At 45.2% G+C, this 18,734-nt stretch overlaps 1 protein-coding gene across 1 annotated transcript in view; it reads right to left on the bottom strand.

Annotated features, from left to right (window-relative positions):
* SLIT3 (slit guidance ligand 3) overlaps positions 1-18,734 on the bottom strand; it is a 611,722-nt gene that overhangs the window by 163,959 nt on the left and 429,029 nt on the right. Inside the window, exon 6 of the mRNA XM_022595144.2 lies at positions 11,694-11,765. Within this exon, the coding sequence (XP_022450852.2) occupies positions 11,694-11,765 (72 nt within the window). The remainder of the gene's footprint in view (positions 1-11,693; positions 11,766-18,734) is intronic.

The following is an 18,734-nucleotide window of genomic DNA, read 5'->3' on the forward strand; positions in this document are numbered from 1 at the left end:
AGAAGCCAGTTTTCAGTCTCTGAACCAAACGGATTACTTTAACAATCTGAATCAAATACAGATATTTAACATCTATATAGCACACGTGGGCTATATAAATAAATAAATCATCAAAGTATTTTAATGGCATTGTGGTGCTGTGTTGGTTAAAGCCTTCTTCCCATACCGCATCTCCTGAAGGGCAGGCTCTGGTTAAGGCACGCCCCAGGAACCTACTATTCAAACCGACTACCTTTAAACGGTTGAAAATTGATATTCAATGCTTCCCCCCCAGCCATCATTACTCGGGGACAAAGGGCCCTGAAGAAGTGTCTGTGTATAGGGTAGAACTGTGTTCCACCAGGTCTGTGCACTCTTGTCTGGTTCCTGTTTGCTACCCATCAGCTCTGTGGCTATAAACACGTAAGTCGTTTCTCGTGGACGGTTTGGAACTTAGCCACTTCAGAGCTGTCAGCAGAAAAAACTGCACAGCGTGCTGGAAGGAGGCTCTGCTCTTGGGCTGAGATGTCAGAGGGAACTTGTTTTTACCTGCTGATGTTTGTAAGGGAAGGACTCTCTCAGGGAACTGGGTAGAGTTTACACTTCGGGCTATTTAAGGCTCAAAGACGGGGGTCCTTGGTGCTCACTCATAGGGCCTTGGGTCACCCCTGCTAGCTGGGATCAATGATGCAGAATTTGATCTCTTCCCAGACTGCCCTGTGACTGGGGTACTGGTATCCCCCAAGCAGTGGCTGCAGGACTGGAAGGCTCTAGAAAGGGAGGGTGTGTTCCCCGTGTTGAAGGTAAAATGTTCCCTCTGGTAAAACGCTGGAGATTAAGGGATGGTGAGATGGATAGGACATAGAGGCTGGCTCCACTAATTTTTGTTTCCTGCCTGCTAATATAGGGAAAGCTTAGATGGCAATATAGAGCATTAGGTAACAGTCAACAGACCCATTTTCTGGCCTGGTTCTTCCGTGAAATTTTCCTACAGCTGTGGGCAAGTCACTTAACCTTTCTGGGGAGTTTCTTTCTCTTCAGATGAAGTGGTGGGGCCAGTTGACCTCCAGGGTCTTCTCCCGGAGCCTGCAGTTCCACTCTCCAATTTCACTTGGGCTGATGTTGGCTCTAAAATGGCATTTCTGGAAATGGGAGTAGTTTTCCAGAAGGTGGTGGAAGGGATTGTGGATGCCCAGATCTATCCAGGTCTGCATAAAGACAGGACATCTGACCAAACTCTGAAAGCTGCAACCAGCCCCCGCTGTGAAGCATCTGAAAATAGTTGCACGGGGTCGGCTTTTTCTTTCTCTCTTTATGCAGACACCAGGCTCAGCTTCTGCAGGGTTAATGGGCTTGTTTCCCTAACTGCCTGCCGCATCTTCCCCTTATGTATGGAGAAGCGATGGGTCTAGACAATGGGAGTGATTTTCCTCCCTAGTTGACTTTGTGGAAGTCATTTGCAGAGCTGAGAGAAGTGAATAATTGGGATCCAGAAACTCATTCACTCAGAGAGAGTTTTGCTTTGATGGGAGACGGTTTTAATAAGCCTACTCCTGGGCTTCAGTGAAAATAGGTCTTTTGGGGGTATAAGATCCAGATGTTTAAATTAAGAGAGAGAAAGGGCAGAGTGGCGGGGGGGAGGTGAGGGGAGTGGCAGGTATTTCAAAGTACCTAGCTTCAGAAAATATACCGTTTAAACACTGTGCTTATTAGTGGATGTGAAATGGCTCCAGGGGTTTGGAGCGGGGCAGGCAGGAGAGCTGGCCTGGTGGCAGCTATGGAGATTTGCAGAGGGCATGCCCTGTCCAAATGCGGTCCTTGCCCCTCAGCTCTAAACCTGCACTATCCGATCAGGCAGCCACAAGCTACGTGTGGCAATTTAAATTCATATCGAGTAAAATTAAACAAAGCTAAACATTTAGTTTCTTAGTTGCACTAGCCACCTTTCACGTGCTCTAGAGTCACATGTGGCTAGTGGCTATCATACTGGACAGCTCAGATATGAAACGTTTCCTTCATCACAGAGAGTCCTTTAGTGCAGGGGTTCCCGACCCCCAGGCCGCGGAACGGTACCCGGCCTCAGCCTGTTAGAAACCGGGCCGCACAGCAGGAGGTGAGTGGTGACAGACAGGCCTCATCTGCTGCTCCCCATTGCTCCCCATCGCTCACATTACGGCCTGAACCATCCCCTGCCCACCCCCTATTCCCTTGCGTGGAAAAATTGTCTTCCACGAAACCGGTCCCTGGTGCCAAATAGGTTGGGGACGGCTGCTTTAGTGCACAATGCTGCTCCGGAGTGTCATAGCCACATGTCAACCCAGGGCTGCCACAGCTTCTAAATATTCAAGGGAAGTTGAAATCATATACTTTTCTATAAAATTACCCAGGAGTTAAGTGTTGGGAATGAATTCTAATATTTTTAAACACTGGAAAGACCAAAAAATTAAAAAACAGAAAGAAATCAATCGATAAAACAGAGCTGATAGCCAGGGTCCTCAAAAGAGAATGGGCTCTCTACAGCTTTTCTACAGTGAGTCCAAAGATGGCCTTGGAGAAATAGAACCATTATTCCCTTCATCCCTCCTCCTCAACATCCCTTACTCGTGTGAGCCTTCAAAGATAGGAAGTGAAAGCTCAGGGAAAGGTAAAAACGATGCTCTGATTCTCCCCAGCTCTGTGTCTCTATGTCTTCTCCATGCTCTCCTCCCCTCCATAAAGCCAAGTGACAGGAGGGATCAATTTCCTAGGATCTTGGCTTTCAGGACCCAGTTCTGTAGAGTAATGGACTCTTGGCCATAGGTAAGCCACGCCATCCAATATTCCACACCCTGGGTGGAAGTGGCAGCATCAGTCATAGGCAGGTTTGAAGGGCATTCAAGAGCTGATAAGGGGCAAGGTACAAAAGGTGCTCAAACACTGGTCACCAAAGCCACTGTTGGCAGCTGGGGCATGGAGAAAGGGTAGTGTCTGACCATCGGCACAGGAGCGCCTTTTCAAATCAGCATAGAAGCTCTGTTTTGGGAGTGAACTGACCCCTGAATGCGTTTGGCAGCTCTGAGGCATTTCCTCACCAGCCACATGCTCCTGAGAGAAAACCCTCTAGGATATTTTTTTCAAAGATGCAAAGGTATTTTTCCATTTTGTTTTAGGTGGGACAAAGCAAACCTAAAGGCTGCCCCCAAACCTAGTTTGTCAGGCCAGAATTTCAGCCCAGAGACCTAGTGGCTGTAGTCTACAGCCCTTGGGGACAGCAAGACTGTTACCTGATTCCACCTAAGTACTGCTCGTAGGAGATGCTGACAGCGGGAGTCTTACTGATTCAAGACCCTCTGTTGGTGAGGAACGATTCAATGATCTTCACCATATCCTCTCAATTCAGGAATGAAGAGCAATACATTTTCAATTCAGAAACTAAACTAGCCTTTAGTGAACAGGAAAATGAAATAAAATGGAAACCACTAGAGCCCCCCAGATTCTAGTTTCTTGGACTATTAAAGGGCTGCTTTTTTTTTTTGCGGTACGCGGGCCTCTCACTGTTGTGGCCTCTCCCGTTGCGGAGCACAGGCTCCGGACGCTCAGCGGCCATGGCTCACGGGCCCAGCCGCTCTGCGGCACGTGGGATCTTCCCGGACCGGGGCACGAACCCGCGTCCCCTGCATCGGCAGGCGGACTCTCAACCACTGCGCCACCAGGGAAACCCAAGGGCTGCTTAATTAAATGGAAAAGATTATTTTACATTTCAAAGAAATGTTCACTTTTTCCTTAAGCTGATGTTCTCAAAATCAAGTTTGTCATTTTAAGAGCTTGACTATGATCCAGCTCCCAGTCTGGGTGACTATGAAGGAGGGGTGTGCGTTTATGGGAAACCCAGTTCCCTTCCTAGTACTTTGAGGGTTGAATGGAAGTTAACTATGTTTTCCACAAAGTGCAAATTTAATCCTAATTGCCTCAACAAATCACAATTTGCAGCACAGTACCCAAAAAATTATATTCTGGAGATATTTTAAGACTTTCATTAAGCAATGACAGTTCTATATTCAAAGCTATGTCAGGATTAAACACCCTGGTTCGGAAGGCTGTTGAAACAAATAAAATGTTTGCATCTCCCAGAGAAACCCAGGTGAAAATTTTGTAAATAAATGAAAATGAATCTTGTCTCTGTTAGAAAACACCAAATTTCACTGTGGCTATAATTTTGTTCATTATTAGAAAGAAAAAGAAAAAAAATCACCACTTAGCTAAAGGGATAAAAAACCAAAGGTCATGCGAGAAATGTTTCAGTAAAATACTACATTGTTCAACATGTAAAATAATTCTGGGACAACCACAACCTTAGTTCTGTTCAGGGTCACGTCAAAACAGAGAATCTAGAGACTGGGGTGGGGTAAGCTTCAAATTCAATTAATTACAACCGACCCTCTGCATCCACGGGTGCCGCATCCCGGATTTAACCAACAGCGGACTGATCCGCGGGGATCTGGGATCCGCTGGATACGGCACCAGAGGATGCAGAGAGCCGACTGGTAATTTCAATTCAATTTGGTTCCATGAACTTTAACTGACCACCTACTATGTGCCAGGTTTCTGCAAGGCAGTGAACAGTATAGGAGTATTCTCTGACTTTGATTTTTATGAGCGTCCTGATGCGGCATCTGTTAGACATACGACTGAGGTATCTCCTTTAATCCCCAAAACTAGCCTAAGAATTGGTAAGAATGTTTCTCTTTTTCAAGGAAATGAACCCCAAACCGTTCAGTTTGGTGGAGCTGGTTTGGCAACCAGTGCTAAGGGAGGACTGTAACTCCAGCAGCTCAGCCTTTACCTCCTGCCATGTCTGGGGCAGTCTCATGGAACGGGATGTGATGCTGATTAAGCTGAAGTCATAGGTTTAGATCTGAGCACCCTAGGGGGCAACTTTTCAAAAAGAAAGTCTGTGGTTCCTGAATTATTCTGGGCATTTACTACAGTGAATAATCTCACTAATGCATATAATTGTTTCTCTAGGATGTACTTTTATTTTTTTTTTTCTTGCGGTACGCGGGCCTCTCACTGTGTGGCCTCTCCCGTTGCGGAGCACAGGCTCCGGACGCGCAGGCTCAGCGGCCATGGCTCACGGGCCCAGCCGCTCCACGGCATGTGGGATCTTCCCGGACCTGGGCACGAACCCATGTCCCCTGCATCGGCAGGCGGACTCTCAACCACTGAGCCACCAGGGAAACCCTACCATTTTAAATTAGCATTTCATATTGCAAATTGATGCTATTTTTTGTAAAAGTCCAGAATTCCAGCTTTGGATTTTGGTGAACCAGAAACATTGGCAACCCTGAGCTGCATTTCTGCATTGCAACAGTCAGCTGTGACTGAAAAGCACATACCCTCCGTAGGTGGGGTATGTAGACTCCACTTTCCCACTGACCTTCCCCCATTTCAGTTACCTGCCAACCCACGCAGCCCCCTGCTTTAATCCAGCCAAGAAGCAAGGATGCACTCTGTGCCACCATAGTGCCAGATACCAGGGACAGTAAAGCTTTAAATGAGCAGGTCCTCTGGCAGATCAAACTCTAAAGGCGAGAGCTTACCAGAATTGTTGAATAGACAAGCACAGACAGAGCTAAGTAATGGGGAGTCGAAGACTCCCAGACTGGACAGGGGTACCTCAGAAGCCATCAGGTGCCCATGAGACATGATGTCTCATGTCTCATCTTCTGGGAAGTTCTTCTCAGGAGTTGAGCTTGCCTCCAAATTCCCTTTGATTCTAAAAGAATTGTAATTGGGTTTATTCACATGATGAGAAGCAAGAGACAAATACCTCCCACCCTGTTTCTTGCTCCCTAGACCCCAGCATCAGCCTGGGTAATGAGCTCCCTTTCAGTCCACGTTTAGAGAAAAGAGAGTTAGGTTAAAACGGTGATGTGAATTAACCAGACTTGTAGCATAGTTCTACTTGAACCACCTCTAGGCAAGTATGACGTGGCCTGACCCTGAGCCCTACTTGTAGATACAGAAAATGAATGTGAAAGAAAGTCCTTTTTTGATACAAGAAGGCAGTGAAAAGAAACTGACACCAGTCCTGATACCCAGATCAGGGTGTGTTCACTCTCCTAGCACAGGGTGCTTGTCCCAGCTGCAGGGTGCTGGGTACTGGGTGTTGGGACATTTATAGACATGGTCAGAAAACCCAGCGCTTAATGCAAGTAGTGGCGTGTCCTCCACTTCAAATGACCTTCCTCTGGGTATGGAACCAGATGCTCTGATTAACAAATAATAATAATGTGTTGATATATAATGCAATGATATACCAATTATTAGTATAGTTATTATAAATATTATAATTATTGTTATAGCCTCCATGTTTTAGCATCTTCTATCTTCCAGGCCCTGTGATAAGATATCAGAATGCAGCATTTTACATAACCCCGTTCTACACCCTTACGAGGTAGATTCTGGTAATTTCCTCATTTTGCCAGTGAGGAAACTGAGGTTTGGAGAAGTTGAATAACTTGCCCAGGGTTACACGGATAAGGACAAGAAGGGGATTGCTCTTCGGTATCAAATCCCCTGCACTTAACTGTTCTGCTACCAAAAAAAATTAAAATTAAAAAGTACATCCTAGGGGCTTCCCTGGTGGCGCAGTGGTTGAGAGTCCGCCTGCCGATGCGAGGGACACGGGTTCGTGCCCCGGTCCGGGAAGATCCCACATGCCGCGGAGTGCCTGGGCCCGTGAGCCGTGGCCTCTGAGCCTGCGCGTCCGGAGCTTGTGCTCCGCAATGGGAGAGGCCACAACAGTGAGAGGCCCGCGAACCGCAAGAAAAAAAAAAAATAAAAGTACATCCTAGAGAATGGGATCAGGGGTCCGGAGATCCAGGTTCTAGTCTTTTGCTACCGCTAACTTGCTGTCGCCCTTGTCTAGTCTCCTAGCCAGGGCTAGGACTTGGGTGAGGGAAGTGGGGTGCCCTGGGTACAGAATGTTAGGAGGCGGGCCCCACCCTAGTCCCGACCCTGCTCTCAACCTCTCTGTGCCTTATCTCAACAATAAGAGGTCATCCTGGAGACAGCTAAGGTCCTTCCAGAACCAGCCTATGATGATGTCACTGAACTTCCAAAATTGGTAAGTGACATAAATGGGAGTGAGGCTTTCAAAACAGCATTCGCGGGTTATCTGCAGACCTGTCACATCTACGTGAAATTTGGCCAGTACTAGTGATTTATCAAGGGCAGACCACTCACGGAAAGCACTTTCAGGATGTGTTCCTGACATCTTTAGCCTGGCATTTTTGGTAGCATATCTACTGAACTTCTGATTTGCTACAAGTAGTCAGGAGACAATGTCTGAGAATCTCTTCCCTTCTCCTGCAATACTGTTGAAACAAAATTAAATAATTTATTAACTAGGTTGTCTCATTTTTGTTTCATTTGTCCATACTCTTAATTTTTTTCCCATTGAACATTTTTCCGACCCAAGATGGCATGGCGGGGAGAGAGGAGCCTGGTAAAACTGGTGACACGCCTAGCTGTCCTCTACCTAGCTGACGGGGGCTAGAAACCCAGGGCTCAGAGTCCCTCCACAAATGATTCCTGACCAGCCAGGGAAACGCAGTCTTGGCATATTCGACCGTGGTTTAAACACGCCTTACTCAGAGAAAACCTAGTACGCGAACCGCCAAGTGTACAGATCAAGCAGAAATGAATGGTCCATGATTTGTGTAACAGAAGGGCGTCTGACTCACAGAAAGCAAGGTCCCTCAGTTAAGAACCTTAAGCTCCATACAGAAAGTTGGGGCTGTATTTTAGGGAGGTCTAGAGAACGGAGCACCGTGGAGTACCAAAAATCAATTGGTGATGTCCAGAAGTGAGAATAAGTCATCGTTGGGACTAGAATGTAAGTCAGTGAAAAAGCAGGATGATTTTCTTTCCCCTGTGAGTCTGATTTACCTTCAACTTTGTGGGGAGCCATCCCTGGGTAAAGGGAATGACAATTTTACAAGCTGCGGGAGGCTCTGGCATTCTCCTCGGCAGGACCACGAGTCACTGATAGCTTGCCTAGACCAGCTCTTGGGGCCAGTTCACACCACCCTGCGGCACACGTTGGCCATGCTTCAGGGCAGCCAACACCACGAGAGCCTTAGCAACACAGATCAGAAAGGCAGCTTGGTAGAAGGGTTAATTACACAGGTTCTGCGGCTGGCTAGTTAAGCAGTTACTTGGCTTCTCTGAAATGGGTATCTCTCTGTAAAAGGAGGGTGACACTAACAGTTTCACGGAGGGGTTGTCAGCATGCAAAGAGACAACGATGTAAAAGTACTGCTTTTGGTGTTGGGTACTAGTAACTGCACAACAAACGCCACTATTATCACTTGCTTCGCCCGTACTATGCTTTCCTTCTCACTCCCTTTTCTGGCTACCTGAAAAGGGGAGGGTGGTGGCTCTCTTCCTTTGTCTACCATACTCTGTGCTGGACATCTGCCATTGGGCATGAGTCAAAAATGAGGTTGAGGTGGGCAGATTTCACAGTCTTTCCCAATGTTGCACAGTTCCTACTGCTAGGGGTTCCCGCCCAGACTCACCCTCTAGGTTCAGTGCAACCAACCTCAGACTGGATAGAAAGAGGTTTTATAGCATTTCCATCCACAGAAAGGATGGAATAACAGGGTGATCCCATGTGAAATATTTTCACTAGTAGTTTTTGTCCCTAAACTTAAGTTAATTTTGAGAGAGCTTTCCATGAGGTAATCAGGAGTCTTTCCTTATTTTGCACTTCATGCTGCCTAGTGTCAGAGAGAAAACACACCCAAAATACTATATTTTGTCTTCTTGGCTTGCAGACTTTAAAAGCTTGAGATACTTAGAGATGACCTTTGTGCGGGCAGAGTGTTTTGAATTCCCTCCTGCCCCCTGTCTCTGTCTCTCTCTCTGAAGAATTTATTAAGTTAATGTATGATGCCCTCACTTAGTTCCTATTTATTATTTCATTGTCAAGTTTCTTTATGGTGTCTAAGTTGTGATTACAGAGAAGTATTATACAATGTCAATGCGTAGATGAGATTTGGAAGGTCTGGGGTTAGGGCGGGGAGGTTCTTTAAATGGAGATGTCAGCTCCAGCCAATTTCAGAATGGCTCACCATGAAGACGGATGGTTCCAAAGCTGTGTGCCTCTGCTGGAAATTAAAAACCCATGGAATACTTGATTATGACTAATTTTAAGTGCTTAGCCATGTGAAGCCAAATGAGAGTGTCTTTAAAACAAAGCTATTGGGCTTCCCTGGTGGCGCAGTGGTTGAGAGTCCGCCTGCCGATCCAGGGGACACGGGTTCGTGCCCCGGTCCGGGAAGATCCCACGTGCTGTGGAGCGGCTGGGCCCGTGAGCCATGGCCGCTGAGCCTGCGCGTCCGGAGTCTGTGCTCCGCAACGGGACAGGCCACAGCAGTGAGAGGCCCATGTACCGCTAAAAAAAAAAAAAAAAAGAAAAAAAGCTATTGATCTAGCTTTGTTTGGAATTGAGAAGATAAACTAATCAGATGCTGGGCGGTCTTTATAACGATGGGGAAAGAGAACTTTTTTTTTTCTATCCTGGGTTTTTAAGCTTCAAGTTTGAGAGGCCTGGTGTATCTGCATAAAATATAAATATATATTTTGATAGCAAATATCAGAGTAGAGAGGGGCAATCCAATTCTGTCCTGGACAGGAGTCTGATGGAGATGAGGGCATGGTGGGGAGAAAGTTAGGGAGGTGGAGAGGACATCATTTAGAGATCCCCTCCTATGTAGTATATAGGGCATCTCCTCTTAAAGTTAAAGAAACAGACTCAGAGAGGTGGAGTAGCTTGGCCAAAGTGCCACCGCATTCGGGATTCCACACCCAGGCGTGTCTGACTGTACAGCCCTTCTCTCTCCCCGAAGACAGCCTTCCTGGTGAGGCAAGATGACACCACTCTAAGTTGAGAGAACTAACATGTGGGCTGTCAGGTGGTCACAGCTGTTTTGTGGCAGCTGGTGACTTCCATTTCCTGGTCTCTTCCCAGGGAATTTTCTCATCCTTCTCAAGAAGAAGGTGATATGCTCCTAGCAGCCCTCTCTACAGAGGCTTTTTTTGCAGGCAGGGAAAATCGAGCCTACCCTTCTCAGCTCCAGCCTCTTGCTAAGAGGAGTCCTGGGTTACTAAATTTGGGCTGGCATCCTCTCCCTAGCAGACACACATTTGGTGCCGGTTCCGGGGTCAGAGTTTGGGTGAGGAGAGACCATCAATCTTAGGAATGACAACCCCACCTCTCTGGCTGTGGGTCCTGCCTTTTCTGTACCGGGAATTCTCGGTTTTCATCCAATTTCCAGCAGCTTGCAGCATCAGCATCCTCTTTGATTTCCCGTGATTCCTCTTGGAATTACCTTCCCCTCACACAACGTGAAGAGGATGTCTCCAACCCATTGCTACTGTCTGCAGGGCCAGGTGAAAAGGATGGTGGAAGGAGGACCTTCCTTCCCTTATGGACAAAGGGACATGTTAATGTACTTGTTCTTTCATTTGTTTGACATTTATTCATTCTTCTGGAAGTCAGAGATATGTAACCTGGTGACTACGTAATTTATTTATTTATTTATTTATTTAATTTTCAGGGGGATGCTCAACACATCCTATGCTTATCATTCTGGCTAGAACTGTAGCATCAGAGTTATTTTTAGAAGCAAGCAGTTACAGAACTTGGAAAGGGGAAGTCACCCCCAAGATAAAGCAACCGTCCCCTTCATTTTTCAAATGAGAAGCTGAGGGTCCAAGCACAGAAGGGACTTGCCCAAGGTCACACAGCTAATCGAGGGGCTGAGTCAGGACCGAACCGCACGTCTCCCGAAGCAAGTTCTGCTAGGCTGTATTGCCTTCCTCTCCAGGTTTCCCCAAATCAGGGACAGCTGGAAGTGTAGTTGGGGCATGCGGGAGGACAATCAAAATGTTTCCTCACACAATTCAATTTGAGTTTGACCCCAGGATGCCTCCTAGCCGACTTTCCCCCTTGGAAATCAGGTGTCCTTAGCTGGACCCATCTGAAAATCCAGAACACAGAAGGGCGGCTACACATTTTTCCTAGACAAGGTATGCAGGGTGGTCTTCTGGGGAGGGGTGCACCTCCTCTCATCTCCCCCCCCCCCAGTTCTTGTCACTTTAAGGTTACTGCTTAAAGTTTGGATTTAATCCTGAGATGTGATCTCAAGTGCAACAGCAATGACTGGACTTTACCAGGCTGTTTGGCATTCCCCCTGGTCCCGTGTTAAAGTCCCTTTCTGATTCTGGGTAATTCCAGCCGACCCCCTGGTGCTACCCCTTTCTCATTTCCCAGACCTGTAACCTGCCTCTCCATAAGTAAGCCCACACTCAGACGCTCCCTGATTGATCTGGCAGGCGCTGGGGGTCTACGCCAGCCCATCTGTTTCACCCAGCAACAAATACCGCGGGAGCATCGGGGGAGAAAGGACTCAACTGAGACTTAATTAGCAGTAACCCCAGTTTGTGGGAGGAGAGAAATCCCACTTTGCTGCCTGCAAACACTTTGGCCAAGGTGAGCCGGAGGGATCTCCCGGTTCGCAATTTTAATAGCACTGCAGCAGAAGACACAGAAATGCATCCACACGGACCCCCCCAGGCACACACACTCCCCCTCTCTCCTCCTCACTCGGACACACACGCACGCACGCACACGCACACAGGCAGCGATCGCAAAATCAACTCACAGGATCTCTAAATCACGCAGCGCTCGGAAGGCTCCATCTTCAATGCAGGTGATGCGGTTGTTGTCTAGTTGCCTGTGGAAAAGCAAGGGAAGAGCATGAAGGCTGAGTGGGGGCCGTGCCGAGGAGCTGGGCAGTCTGGGCCGGGTGTCCCTGGTCCCCAGAGCGCCTGTCCCTCCACCCTCGCCGGCTCTGCTCGTCCCCGCCAGGAGCTCGTGCAGAGCCAGCCTGTCTGCCACGCTGCTGTCTCTCCTCTCTGACTGTCTGAGGGAACTACACAGACGAGCGCACCAAAGGCTGTCAGGTCTCAGTAAATATTAATTGCGCATTTTTTTTTTTTAGGCAGAAGGGAGTAATTTCATTACATTAGGGCATCCAATCCATTACGAGCTCTTACCGTCATGTCACTGAAACAATTTCATTAAGCTAAAGGCCTGTAAATCATTGGAGGTCACTGCTCTGCCCTCCGTGACCTCCCAGAATGCTTTTTTTTCCCTCTCTCCCTCTCCCTGTCTCCCTTTTACTGGAAGTTGCGGTCTTCTGCTCTGACACAGTGCTAAATCTCAAGGCTTTATCTGCCCAAGAGCAGCGAGGGTGCATGGGGAATATACCAATTCCAAATTAGACTCAACTAATCTAATTTTATAGTCTTTTTATTATTCTAAGCACCAAATGTCTGTGGTGGTTTGATGCCTCTGTGCTTTGTTATGGGGCCCATCTGGTAGGTCATTCTATTGAAGTATTTTCTGACTAAATACAGATTCCCTCAAACCACACCAAGCATCATCAACATTAAAGAAATTCATTGATGGAAGCGTTCCGGATGCGGGGAAAAAAGGACTATCATTATTGCCTTAAAGATATACCACTTAAATTTAAATTGGGGAGAATTAAATGCACCTATTTCAGGACTTTTTCTTCTTATGTCCCTTTCCATCTTCTGAGCACGGAAATCATATCTTTTAAGAAGATGCCTTGACTAATATATATTCCAGCTGGGGACTGAGGTTATTCTAGTTGAAGGATAACAAATAGATTCCACTATCTCAAATGCCTGACGTGTAAGTCAGAAGATTTACCATGACCACACCCCAACTTAAATATCATCTATTATATATATATATATAAAATTTAATTTAATTAAAAAAAAGATGTTATATAGAAAATGGTTATTATCACCAGGCTGTCTTATATTTTGTGTGCGGAACACACACAAAATATAATTTATGCTGGGGGCCAGGAGAAAAGTGTGACTGGAAAAAAGTATTGTAAAGCGATTATACTCCGATTAAAAAAAAGAAAAAGAAACAAAAAAGAAAGAAGTGTGACTGTGTTGAAAAACTCCCTCCTAGGCTCCTTTTTCTTTCTTTTGTCTCAGATAAAATCAGCCCCTCTCAAGTGGAGGGTTCTCCTGACGCTGGAATTTTCACTTGAAACTTGTGCTAATCTATTCCAAGACAACTCTCTGCAGAAGACGTATCAAAGCTGCCTCTGGTAGCCCTCTTGGAGCATTTTATATTCTGCCGAAGGAAGGTGGAATCACAATTAAAATCCTATTATCACTGAAAAAATATATAGATGCGGGATTGCATAAATATGCAGGAATGAAACACGTAGAATCAGAGCGATGGAGAGCATCACGGCAGACGGGCTCTGCCGCGGTCTCATGCGGAATGGAACCATCTCAAAAGACGTTCCCGATACAACACACTAGGTGTTTAGGATGATAGAATTAGCTGGAAATGGGTATCTCAAGAAGCAGAAGCACTCCGTAGGTTGACAAATTCTACATCTAGCGTTCAAAGTCCTCGCTGACGCCAAATCACACGGGATCTCAGAGTAGTTCCTGCTACCCTGAATTCTTCCCTTAAGGAGAGTTTACTGAGTGGCCTTTCTGTAGAGCTCCTGTAAGCGTTGGGGCCACTGATTCCCCGCAAAGGTTCTGTTAAGGCAGCCCGCTACCACTGCCCAACTTCTAGATTTATCAGCGTTTAAGTGCCAATGAATCAACAACCCTTGCTCCACGCCAAGGCCGCCAAACCTTACCAAGCAGAAATGCAGTGGAGCTGGCTTTTGGGTCCAAGAAATTGTTCATTGAACATGCTGAATTCGGCAAAAGTGGTACCATCCGCCTAAGTAGAAAAGTACCTAAATCATCCAATTGGGAAGTCTGGGGCAGTTTGTGGTGCACCTGCTTTTGTGCAGACATTTTAGAGAGGTCCTGGCTATTAGAATATTATTTATTTGCCGGACTTGTGAAGCGTTTTCTATTCCTTTTCTTTATGAGTGCACCAGAAGCCAAACAGGATACTCTAAATGTACATTTTTACATGAAAAGTATGTAACTTGCAGGGGAGAAGAAACTCATAGAAAGAAGAGAAAAAATGAAGTGGTAGAAAGAAATTAAAAAGGGTGGGGGGGAAGGAGATGTGCAAAAGATTTTAAAAAATCCACTAGTCTGGGCTTCCCTGGTGGCGCAGTGGTTGAGAGTCCGCCTGCCGATGCAGGGGACACGGGTTCGTGCCCCGGTCCGGGGGGATCCCACATGCCGTGGAGCGGCTGGGCCCGTGAGCCATGGCCGCTGGGCCTGAGCATCCGGAGCCTGTGCTCCGCAATGGGGGAGGCCACAGCAGTGAGTGGCCCGCGTACCGCAAAAAAAAAAAAAAAAAAAAAAAAAAAATCCACTAGTCAGTCTCCCATCAGGGTCCTGCCACTCAGGATACAGAGCAGTGGAGACAGAGTCTCTGAGAGGACGCTGCTCATTCTAAGGCTAAAAGCAGAGATCTCCACTACGTTATCAATTATGTGATGTTTAAATAGTTTCACGGGGTGGCACAAGTCGACACCTAGTTCTTCATGAATAATGGGGAAAACCAAGCTTTAATATAAGCATCTCTGTGGGTGTATTTTATAGAGTATTTTGGAGCACATGAAATGTATCAAATTTTAAAATATTTATGCTGAAGTGTGCTTTTCTAGAAGGCATTTATTATAAGCAAGATTGTCTCCTTTCATTCGAGCCACAGATAAACAGTATCCCTGCCTTGGTGGTCAGAGTCCTTCCCAAGATGCATCATTCGTTACAGAAATCTACGGGGTAAAGGCCTGCGAGGGTCCTGTCAGGAAACGAAAACCCGAGTTACTTCACTTCCCAGCTATTACATCTCCATGGCACTGAGCATCAGAGCGTTCATGAAATGCTCATTAATTGTCTGCAATCAATTCTGATATTTCCTGCAAATAATCTAGGTCCCTAAAACAAAGTAAATACACACTTGGATCCGAAAAGTTTTCGTTTTCTTTCAGAATTACATCTCAGACACACACAAGTTAGTCCTGAAGCACGGGACAGGGGAGGCGAAATAAAAGCAAACCCAGCATCTTTTTGTGGGTGTTGGGAGAGAAGTGAAATAGGCACATAGAGAACCTTCCAGAGCTAAGGCCAAAGCATTTGACTTAGCAGTTTGCTTCTGGGGGTGGATGGAGACTGCCGACTATGCTCTAAGCTCTCACGTCAAAGGTCGATATTGTGCCTTTGAAAAGACTCATGCAAAGAACCTCTTAAAAACAAATCAAAAAAGCCCATTGCCCACTCCACACACCGTTACTCAGGAGGCAGGTGCAAAAGGAACTTCGGAAACGGGAGCACTAAGAACTCAGCCATCTGAAAGTGCCTGGTAGCTCTTTTTCTATTTTTCCTTGGCAATCAGAAGTGTGTTTTGTACTGCTACTGAATCTTTTCTTCTTCTTCTTTTTTTTTTTCTTTTGCTTTAATCTTTTCTTCTTGCCACACGAAATAACCTACCCCCATGCCTTGCCCAGTGCCAGGGACTCCACAGCTGGTCACGTATGGCTGCAGAATGAGCCCTTCTAGTGCAAGTGTGACAGGGCTGGGCTCAAAATATATGGAAGAAAGCTCTAAGCCACGAGCAACAGTGTTCTGGCTGTGGCCCTATGGCCCCAGCACTAACAATAATGACGGAGCATTCCCTTCACGAGCACATGGGGGGCCGCCTTTCTGCCACACAGATCTCTGCTAGCCAGCATTTGGGAAGGTCGCTTGGAAGAAAGGGCGCAGACTAAAGGTGGAGAGCAGGAAGGCAGTGGATGGAGGAAAGGTTGGCTGTTTATGTTTTGGAGGCGACTTTCATTGTCCTCTTACTTTATACAGAATACTCAATGTGATTTACACTCTCCTGCCTGTGAATAAGGCGAGAAGCCCCCAAACGTTCATGGTATTAAATTAACTGCTCTAATTTCCCTGGGCAGCTCGGATTTCGGCAAACAATGTGAGTGTTAAAAGGATACCAGAGTCCATTTAGAAAGGAATCCTCCAACAAGAACTAAATGCAGACTCCCCGAGAGGAGCTTTCTGACTACTGTATTTTTATACTCTGAGAATATAAACAAGTCAGAAAGCAAAGTCAGCGTGAGTGAGGACTTAAAATAATCTCCACAAACAGCAGACAGGGAGATAGTGCTTTTGTAAGAATTCCCATTTGTAAGCATAATATTATCACAATTCATCTCTTTCCATCACAATTTCAAATTTCATCATTGAAGCAGGATAGAAATATTTCTGCAGTTCAAAGATGAAAAGAAGCACATCTAAATCCTTAAAAAGGGGTTTAAAAAAAGCCTGATTACAGTATCAAGAGGCATCTATCTATCTCCCAACCACCACTGCACAACAACAAGAAGGAAAATTTCATGATTTCAGTGATGCATTTGAGACTCCGTTAGGAATACCTCGAAAATAGAAAGCTCCAGAAATAGGCTTTGGAGAGCTAGAAGAAAATAAGAATTTCCAACTAGCTATCTAGATGCAAGGTCTACATACCAGGGTACACCTACCCAGATGTTCACTTCTCATCCTGATGTTCTGTGGGTCCCAAGCATCTCAGCCCATGAATCGGTAAACTTAGCCTCAGGGCACTGTCACCCTGGGCCCAAAATTCAGCCGCAGTGTTTTGCTATAGGACTGCAGCGACTCTAGCTGCAGTCCTCCTAATGCTAAATGGGAGAAGTAGCTAAAGTTCAGCACCCTTTGGAGTTAAGCAGTTTGCTAATTTCTGAGCAAAAGGATATACACGAAATGCGCAAAACAAGTGGAAGGGCTTCTGCATGAGATTCACAAGGGAAGCCTTACTAGAAATTCAAAGCAAGTCTATGGTCTCGGAATACAACAATGAATGAACCTATAAGAGCAACTGAGTATTATTAGATGTTCACACTGATTAGGTACCGGGGTATAGAATGAAGTGTGAGAAATCCTTTGAAAATATTTGGAAGGTTACCACCTGTGGTTTTATAACTCAGTTATCTTAAAAGGTATAAGAGAATTCTAAAAACTAAACTAATTTGAATTTGTTTTTAATGAAATAGATATGTTCCAACATAAACATATTCGAAGTGTATTTCTTTTTCTACACCGAGGAGAAATAGAATGTTGCAACTATGAAAAAAACAAAACAAAACCAAACCAACCTGGGAAAAAAAGAACCTGCTTTCTTAAAACAAGCCAGAAGACAAAACATCAAGTAGCCTTGACCTGCTGTTCCGTTTCTCCCTGTTAGCCAACTGTCCTTTAAGGAGAAAACAAGAAATCCAGTAGTGTTTCTGAAGGTTGCTTTATATGACAGTTTAACATTCTAAAAAAATCATTATTGAAGAACAAATTATAGAAGCAGCTGTCTTCTGCTGTCTGGGCTCTTCAGAAGAAACAAAATAAAGCTCAAGGTTATTTTAACTGGCAAAAGGAAAAAAAATCGTGTTCAAAAGAAATGCATACACTTCATATAATTGAGTACTGGTCACACTTTGTACGCAAATCAAACACTTGATCCAAGCCACAGTCTGCTAATGAATTGTCACAATCTCTCATCATTAAGGAGCTACTGTAATTCCACATTAAAACAACATCTCAAATGAGCAAAAAGAGCTGAATCTATTATTTTGCACATTTTGTACACTTGCCCACCAGACCTAAGAATAACTGCATATAGATATGTTTACTGATCCATGAATTATTTATGTATCCACAAAGATTCTTGTCCATAGAACTGAGAACTTTATGCCTATTTTTTCTACATAATAATTACATGTACTATCTCCCTATTGTATGCATGTAAATGAAAACACATATTATAAGATAGGTAAAGAAAGTGATATTGACCTCTGAAATTTAACATGCCTCCATCAGTTATACTTACAGAGATATTTAGATAATTAAGTGATTGTTAGCATTCCCAAACTTCAACCAACCAAATCTACTTTGCAGAGGACAGAGTCCTAGGTTAACTAAGGTCTCTGATCAGAACATCCTGCCTAGAACTTAGTTAAAAATTGAAGCATGGATCTGTTTTACCAAGCATCGTTATGCATACTTCGCCACATGGCCAGCATAATACCTTTTATTTAGTATATATCATACTGCTGTTTGACATATGCAACTTCTCAGCAGGAGAATAACTGCATCCACTCCAGTAGATGCTCCTGAAAGCCAGCTCTGCAATAATGCAAACACAGATGATGGATTAGCACCAAAGCGGCACACCAGACCTTGGAGAATAAAGGCGTGTTTTACACATCACTGGGAAATATCAATAACTCCACTTCTGTGTTTACATAGTTTCCGGTTTGTCAGGGATTTGGCAAATGAATTTGTGCAGAAAAATGTGTGTGTGTGTGGGGGGGGTGTTAGAAATCCCTGCAAATTAATTCAGCAGGAAGGACAGTTGTTGGGAAGAAGCTGAGCTCTCATTTATTCTGGACAAGTTTCAGAAACAAATTTCTGGCTTTTCTGGATAAAACAACAACAACAAAAACCAAGCAAACAAAAAGCAAATCAAACGAAGATATCCCATATTCACAAGGGGAGAATTTCTTTTCTCAGCAACTTTTAGACCAAGGGACCGAGGAAGTTTGGTTATTGTTTGCAAAACGTGCTCTCATGTTTTGAGACATGCCTCAGATCCAGCCTTTCTTGTGTCAACCTGATGTGAGAACCAAAGGACTTTATAGCTAGGATGGCCAACTTGCCAA

This window comes from Delphinapterus leucas, chromosome 3 (genome assembly GCF_059928025.1).
Source record: "Delphinapterus leucas isolate spDelLeu-1000000601 "Yukka" chromosome 3, BTC_Dleu_Yukka2, whole genome shotgun sequence".
NCBI classification, from domain to species: Eukaryota; Metazoa; Chordata; class Mammalia; order Artiodactyla; family Monodontidae; genus Delphinapterus; species Delphinapterus leucas.